The following is an 8,461-nucleotide window of genomic DNA, read 5'->3' as shown; positions in this document are numbered from 1 at the left end:
TATGTTCATTTTTATGATTATCTACTACTGTAATTAACTCATATATTAATTGTGAGTTTTTCACTATTATATGTTGCAGTTTTGCGTCTAATAGCCAATACTGACAAGAGCCGATCCACAAGCATGGCAATTATGTCCTTATCGGGACATGGAACAAAATCACCCTTTACATCGGAAAATCCATCCAATAACAGTGAGATGAAGGCATTTAAAAGAAGATATATCATTGCAAAAGTTACCAAAAATGAAAAAACAGCACCAAAGAATGGATAATAGTAATAAACTTCCTCCATCACTTCAGCGCGCCCTAGCATAAGGCCGACTATGTTCTGTAAACAACTAATTAGATTATTAAAATCGTAGATCATGGATCCAAAAACCAGATATGAATACACTGCGAATGAAAACATTGCAGTAAAAAGCATACAAGTGACAGAGAATAATTTATTTGATATTTTGTGAATTGTGCTGCTCATTAGAAAAATGCTATTGTTAAAGCGAAGGAACTTCAATGACTTGAGAGTAGTACAAAACACGATGCTTGCTATAACATAACCAAGTAATTGATCAGTAATAGCCACTTCATAGAAGCTAGAGAAAACTTGGTTGTTTGCTTTCATCCGTGCGAGGGCATCATTAGCGAGTACTTGACGAACACTGTATAGCACAATAGCAGTTAGAGACAATATGATAATGAATAATGTTAGAACACTCCAGGTGTTGAAATAGTCGTAACCACGCTGGTAAAAACGAGTAACTTCCTTGTAAATCATGAAGATCAACATGGCAATATATGCCAATTCAAGAACCAGCACAAACACTTGGAACTTGGAGGTAAATCGATAAAGCTTCATCACAAGGAACTCACTGGATTTCATCAGAGAGCCTGTCCCAGGAACTTCAAATAGCAGTGTGCACACGCAGAACAGGTTCACGTCTACATTGTACATCGTCCATTCAATAAACACTGCCCGTGTGTGCTCGTCTAACCACTTAGATTTCTGTAGTGAAGTTAATACAGCATTGGACGCACTTTCATTGATACGCAGCTCAGCAACGTAGCCACCGCGGTCGTACGCTTGCAGGTGTCCAATGTAGTAACTGCCCTTGACTTCATTTCTGTGCTGAAATGACCAAATATCCTGGCCAGGTATGTGTACACCTGATGATGACCAAGGCTCAGCATTTGAAGTCCTGTCCATATTTGTTTTATAAAGAGGACTTGCACATCCCGACTTCAAAGTCGATTTTAATTCAGTTGCTACAGGACATGAATCTAAAAACAAAATATTTAAAAAATGTTATAATCCAATTATGGTCTCAATATATCATTTAGATAGCTAAATTTTAAATAATAATTATTTTTTTTGTACACTTTTGTACTACTCAGGTGAAAAATGCAAGTAAAATTTGAAATTTAACTTAGTTGAGTTTTTGTAATCTCAAAGACAAATGATATTGACGATAAACCAAGATGATGCACCATAATAAGCATTTGTGACACTCAACATTGAGTGTTAAGACTAATGTATTTGTCCCATGAAAATGTATGTCATTTTATTAACTTAAACTAAATTATTTTATACTACCAGGCAATACTCGAAGCTGTCTTAGACGAACTGTGCTTGCAATGACTGAGCTTGTATCCCTCAAGAAGCTTGAATCTTTATTGAACCAAGCTGGTACTGCTGCCCCTTCTAACCAATTAAACAGGTCCACAAAACTGGAAACCTTGATGAAATATTAAAAAAGAAAAATAATATGTATTTAATGTGTTTCAATTTGTGAATTTTTAGGATTGATCTCTGCAACAACAGCAACAACAATATAGCAGTTTACTTGTAGGACTTATCTCTGCACAATATGTAATCACAATAAATAATAATAAAGTAATAATAATAAAAATAGTAATAATAATAATAATAATAATAACAATAATAATAATAACAATAATATTTTGATGTGAACTTGCATCAGGAAAATATCATAGGAATGATGTTTTGCCCTACCTGACGTGTTATTGTACCAAATACTTTGTACTGAGTATTCGGTACGATCACACGTCAGATAGGGCAAAACATCATTCCTATAATAATAATAATCATCATAATAACAATAATATCAACAATATAGCAGTTTACCGTATTAAGTCCGTCAGTGAATGTTGTCTGAATAATATTATTAAGAAAGAAAGAATTTGGATCTCGTTGGGTGTAAGCAATTTCCATTACAAGCCACATCAGTATGAGCTGTCCTATAAATGATCGTATCATTACGTGCATCTTGGCTTCTGCTTGTCGCTTCTCGCGTGCAATTTTCACTGCTTGAGTAGTTGGAGGGCGGTAGTGTTTCATGCTAGACTTCCGCTTCAAATGGTTTTTGCTATGGCTTTCACCATTTACATCTAAATCAGACTTAACTAAAAAAAAAAAATTATAATGAAAAAAAAAAAGTTACATACATTGACAGTAGGGAGCTTTTGATTGCACGTAGAACGTAATGACGTCACTAAAAGTCATCTGCGCATGTGAGAACGTTAAGGTCACCTCGTCGAGTAGATTCTGGAATGCAATTTGGCCAAATCTACCTATGCAGAGAACGTAGGACGCCAGGTAGGACGGTCACGCATGAGTGATTCTGTTCTAGCATCGCGTCCACGCACAAATCAAAAGCTCCCTAGTATCAATGTTTATGTTCTCCTAAAAAGTTTAATGTGAATAAAATGACATTTGTTCAATTATATCAGCCAATCAAATGATAGAGAGCCCAGTGTCTTTCTATATTTTATGACATAACAAATTTAAGCTCACAATAGTAATCATAGTATATGCATGGGACTTTCAAGGATTTAAATTTTAAAATATAAAAGAGGTTTAATATCTGATAATTTTTCTTACCTATGTGAAGATTCTTAAAAAACTGTACACCAACATCTTCTTTCTTATGAGCCTTGAAAACAAGAGAGACTATTGCGGCTACAACAAACATCTTAACTGGCTGGACCACAATAACATTACTGAAGAACGAAACTAATATTGACACCAACCAGTCCATTGATTTCTGTTTGCCAAACTTCAATCCATATAGCATTATAGCATAAGCTGACATCCCTTCACACAAAAACAAGACTAACCAAGCTAAGTAAATCATCCACCATGGAAAGCAGCCATCTTGGTTGGTGGATTCATCGCTGACAGCACTAGGTGTTGTCTCCACCAAATAACACTCTGGCCTTTGTTTGATGTTTGATTTAGGATTCTGGACAGCTTCCTTCCTGACAGATTTCTTCACAAATGCACCAGATGGCATTGATTTGAGTTTATCATCATCATCCAACCTGCCACCAACAAAGTCATCATCGGTTGGGCTTTGCTGTCTCTCTTTCAGTAGTGATGAGAAAAACTCCTGGGAAGATGTCAGATTAAGTTTACTTGATTGATTTTCAGAGTTAATTACAACTTCTTTGAGGTCTACTGAGCTACTTGAAGAAAGTGAGGAATCATTGACATTAGAGTCTATATCTGAATGAAGGGAAGATGAGGAATTATCAGCCTTATTGTCAGAAATTCCTTCAATCTCAAGGACTGTAGTTTCATCTGGTCTAGATCTCACATTACGAAACAGAGTTACTGTCAGAAAATTGATTGGGAATACCAGAATGCTACACTCAAGGCCAATGACGATATCCTTCCAACTGATTTGAAACTTTCCAAAATCAAGATCTTGCGCTTCCGGATCATCTGGTATGCCATAGAACATTATACTGGTTAGCATTGTAGTCAAGAGCACATTAAAACAACAGGCAATACGCTGGAGACTTGTGAAATTGGACCGTGGAGGGCGGGTGATGACAGAGAACCAGAGATGTCCGTCACGGATGTCTTGCATTGATTTTATGAGGAATATATTTTGGAAAAGGTGAAGCTCGTCCTCAGTTGCTGCATAGAATGTCTTGTCAATGATGCAGTCACCGATGTCTACTGCCAACCAGGTTTTGCAGAGGAAGTACCACCATTGATCACTGTCTACTTCGTGGACCAATATGCGACTAAGGTACCTTAAATAAAAAAAGATACAAAATTTTATAGTGAATCCGACTTTTGAGGGAGTGATGAATATCAAGTCATAAGAAATATCATTCTCAGTATTTACAAGGTAGAGATCTAAGAAGCAAGTGTGGATGAATTTATTAAACAACTTCCTCTCCTTCCCCCAACCCTTGAAGGGTCACTTCAAGCTTGATCAGCCAGTAGACACTCTCTTGTCTGCTGCTTACGAGAGTGGCCGGGTGACCAGTACACCGAAATATCCCCCTACAAAATCGCAAAGAATGTTCTGAGTTACTGTTTAAGTGCACATGAACCAGTTTCAATGCGTACACTTTTCCTTGTGATTACAAAGTTCTTTCTATCCCTGATTATTGGGTCCACCAGATATCCATTTATACTCTTGGGTAGAGAGGGGATATGCAGTCAATGTGCCTTGATGCCCCCTGCCCATCTGCTTGACTCCTCAAACTCATTCAACTAGCCTACAACACATGGCATCTATTCAGCTGTCCAAATGATGATGATCTGACAAAAAGTTGTGTTTCAATGCAGACAATAATTGAACCCACAATCCGTGAAGACTCTCACAGATTAACTTAACTTACCATGCAGGATGGCTTCCAGAGTTGTCATGCCATACCCTCACACTAGACAGATCACCCAGTGATTCTTTGGTTGTCAGGAGGAATGAATCAGATGTTCCTTGACACATCACCTTCCTTGTTAGAGAAGTCATGACATGTGGTTCGCTGTTTCCCTCCATGCCGTACAATGTAAGTGTGACCACAGCAGATGTCCCGGCTCCTGTACGCATCCCTGTGAATATTGTCACATGGTATCGATGCTCATGGACTGGATCATTATCCTGCAGGATAGTCACATGTGCCTATAAAAAAGTTTTTAATTTCTTATAATTAGTATTTATTGATATTTTTTATTCATTGATAATTGTTTCCTTTACTTTGAAGGTACTTTGCAAATTTTTTTTCTATTAATCAAAAGTAATAAAAAGTATCTGTATATTATTTATAGAATTACATCTGGTCTCCAGGATGGATAATGGTAATTAAAAATATAAATAAATAATTAAAATCTTCTATAAACAAATTAATGTTAAATATGAAATAAATATACCTACAGTATCAATTTAAATTAAAACATAAAGATATAAAATTATTAATATTGATATTCGGTATAATCGATTGCCAAAACACACTACCATGTACACATTTATATGGAGGGAGACAAAGTGCCTTACCCAAGGAAGCAATGAAGGGGGATGTCCCCAGGTTGAAGGCCTGTATCAAACCACTCCCAAATACATACATCCCATACACATATAAAATAAATATAATCTGATAAACAAATTGTAAATCAATCAACAAAAATACATACTAAGAAATAATTTTATGTTGATATCGAGTAACATAATACTTTTTACCTGGAAATGGTCTGACTTGTCTTTCCTTCTAGCCAAGATAAAGCAGAAAGCCTGCACACTGAAAACAATGATGACTGCAATGATCACAATAGGGTTGTCAAGGAATCCCCTAAAGAGTTTGGCATCTTCTACTAAGTTGATTGTATTGGGAAGCACAAAGAAATTCCCACCAAAGAAGGACAGATGTGAACACTGACAGTGCAAACGGTTTGCTGTGCTCAAAACACCAACCTAAAAAACAAAAATACATGGTGAAAGTCAATATGAGATTCTTATTTCTCTTTTTTACTATTACATTTATGAGTGCTGCCTCGAATGTTCATTTTTCTTATTAAAGATTGCAAAAGCTCATCTTGAAATCAATTGAGAGCTAAATCTAACCTGACAACCATCACTGCTCCACTGATCAAATTCCATATTCCAATACAAACATGTTGCCATGAATGCTGCTACTGTATAGTTATCATCACTGTTTTGAGTCTCCACACTAACAAAGTAAGAGCCTGCACCAGATATCTCATCAACATTGATAACCCACGTGAATGTATTCCCTGTCAAGTTAGTTGTCACGTTCCAATTCACAATGACATCTCTAGTGCTCAGTGGAAAATGCATTGAGCGGTCATATTGCGTACCATTGGGAGGCAGCTCATACCGTAAGTAGAGGGTCATCTCCTGGGAAATATTGGATGGGTTTACTAGAATTACAACGGACCCAACATTGCTTGTGACGTTAAATCCATACGTAAGGGTTGTGGTCGTGTTGTCAATGTAAATGCCTTGAAGGAATGCAACAGTGTCAAGTTGAGTTGGATTAGCTATGAATATGTTGATGTTCTCGGAGAGGTCTTGAAGGTCGACTTCTGCACCTTCTGCTCTTGTGAGTTCTAGACTGCAGACTTGAGAGGTTACACTTGCACTTGATTCATCCCAGATAAAAGGATTTTGCTTGAAATTATTCATCTGTAAATATGTAATTAAAATATCATAATAAATACAATAATAATTAGTTGCTTAATATATCAGTACACTACACAAATCAGCAGAGATAATCAGTGGCGGATCCAGGAATTCGAAATAGAGGGGCCCAGGGAGGGAGTCTGTCTAAGATAGAGAGTCTACCCACCATTTGGACATTTGAATCCGTTACTGATGTTGTTTCAATCTACAAGTGACACTGGGATAAACGGATAAATGTAATGCTTCTCTTAATAATTTACCTCAAAGAATAATGTAATTGCCTATTCTGTTACTTAGAGTTCCCTCATCCAAACACATACTCATTTAATTTTTTCTTTAATGCAGTATAGCTTACCTAGAAGTTAAGGTGGTATATCGCTAATATCATGCTCAGATTGTGTTCACTGGAATAAGTGTGTTCTGTTCTACTCACTAGATAAGGCTGCAACTTTAGAGCCTATTTGGACTTTACAGGTATGTGTATCTCCACATTTCACCAGTATTGTAATAAGTAAATTAATTAATTTATAAATCATTTGATTGCTTTTTAACCTGTAGACTGATAACTTCATCATATTGATCCTCCGATCCAGTAACCGCATTGCGAACATTATCTGGTAGTCTGAAGGATATTCCGCTGTCTCTGTCATTGAACACCAAGCCGTCCAAGTCCCATTTCTCCTGTTTCTGAAGCACAACAGACACGGTGTCAGTCTGAAGATATGTAGGCTCCTCACCAGGCACTTTATTAACAAAAATTGCAGACTTTACTTGATCCAAAGCATTCAAGGAGACCAGTGTCACATTTCTATCCTAAAAATATAATGATTATGAATATAAATTACCAAAGCTGGTTTTACTTGAAAGTAAAACTACCTTTTATTTTTTAACAAAAAATGCACACAGTAAATAAGGTCACTTTTATAAATATTTGATTTTCCCCATTTTACCTGAGATCTTTTTTCTGTAGCCTTGTTTGCAACCTGGTTAGTTGAGGCTAACTGGTCTTCACCTTCAGATGGTGACAATGTGGTGACTTTTGCCATGATGTTTGAAACTCCAGACATAATAAACCTATTACAAACATTTGAAATGCATACAATTTTAATTGAATCTTTAAATTTTCTTCTTTTTATGCATTCATGTCAACATTATTAATTTTTTTAGATTACTGCATTTGGCTGATAGAATGGTATAACATTTTGGGTCAGGCTTGGCCAACATAAACATTTGTTGGCATTATGTTGTTATATCTCACCTGGCTACTACTTCTACTACTTCACCTCCTGCTCCTACACTAGACTGTTCCTTCAGGTAGCTACCCATGTTGACAAATGCATTTGCTGCAGACCGCTGTAATAAAAGTTAAATTAAATTTCTACTGCTGCACTACACAACAGAAACAGTTTGTTTCATTAAGGAAAGCAGATAGAATACCAAAATGTTGGCAATGAGTTATTTATCTTCCCCACTCCCCTCTCAATTTTTTGCTGACAAAATCCACTATAGGTTCCAAACAAAACTGTAGCCTCCATCTAATGAGCTTTCAAGTTGGAATCCTTTCATATGACTATGGAAATGCTTATTGAGCCACAGAAATAATATTTAGATTAATTAATGATAACTTGATAAACCTGTGCTTTGTCTGTTATCTCATCCTTCTCTTGAGTGACTTGTGCGATGGCAGCAGACGTCTGCTGTAGGGACTCCAAATCACGGATTTCAACTGATTTAATGTTTTCAATAATAGCTTCACGTATCTGTGGGAAGATGAGGATGGGAATGTAGATCAGTGAGTGCATAATCTCAAGTAGCAGTCACTGTGACCTACACATGGTGGAAGCTGATTGACTGATTGATTGATATACAATTGGGGAAAATCTGGAACACACACAAAAAATACAATAACAAATTTGAACTGAATTAAAACAATAGTTTTTACTGATAGAATTTAACGGTCTATTAATACAGGAATTGTATTACCTATGCATCTGTTACTTAAGTAGAAAAT

At 36.3% G+C, this 8,461-nt stretch overlaps 1 protein-coding gene across 1 annotated transcript in view; it reads right to left on the bottom strand.

Annotated features, from left to right (window-relative positions):
- Positions 1 to 20: 20 nt before the first annotated feature.
- The window catches only part of LOC117102691 (polycystic kidney disease protein 1-like 2), a 15,220-nt gene continuing 6,779 nt past the window's right edge, over positions 21 to 8,461 (bottom strand). The window contains exons 12-22 of the mRNA XM_033243077.1: positions 8,085 to 8,210; positions 7,709 to 7,803; positions 7,401 to 7,524; positions 7,003 to 7,263; positions 5,872 to 6,453; positions 5,491 to 5,721; positions 4,655 to 4,935; positions 2,898 to 4,057; positions 2,142 to 2,419; positions 1,590 to 1,731; positions 21 to 1,276 (exon numbers count right to left, since the gene is read on the bottom strand). Of these exons, the coding sequence (XP_033098968.1) occupies positions 39 to 1,276; positions 1,590 to 1,731; positions 2,142 to 2,419; positions 2,898 to 4,057; positions 4,655 to 4,935; positions 5,491 to 5,721; positions 5,872 to 6,453; positions 7,003 to 7,263; positions 7,401 to 7,524; positions 7,709 to 7,803; positions 8,085 to 8,210 (4,518 nt within the window). The 3' untranslated portion in view covers positions 21 to 38. The remainder of the gene's footprint in view (positions 1,277 to 1,589; positions 1,732 to 2,141; positions 2,420 to 2,897; positions 4,058 to 4,654; positions 4,936 to 5,490; positions 5,722 to 5,871; positions 6,454 to 7,002; positions 7,264 to 7,400; positions 7,525 to 7,708; positions 7,804 to 8,084; positions 8,211 to 8,461) is intronic.

The sequence above is a fragment of the Anneissia japonica genome, unplaced genomic scaffold, assembly GCF_011630105.1.
Source record: "Anneissia japonica isolate Jap-2015-1 unplaced genomic scaffold, ASM1163010v1 scaffold1005_len2656397_cov198, whole genome shotgun sequence".
In the NCBI taxonomy this organism is placed as follows: domain Eukaryota; kingdom Metazoa; phylum Echinodermata; class Crinoidea; order Comatulida; family Comatulidae; genus Anneissia; species Anneissia japonica.
Note: the sequence above shows the minus strand (reverse complement) of the source record. Positions and strands in the feature narration are given on the sequence as shown.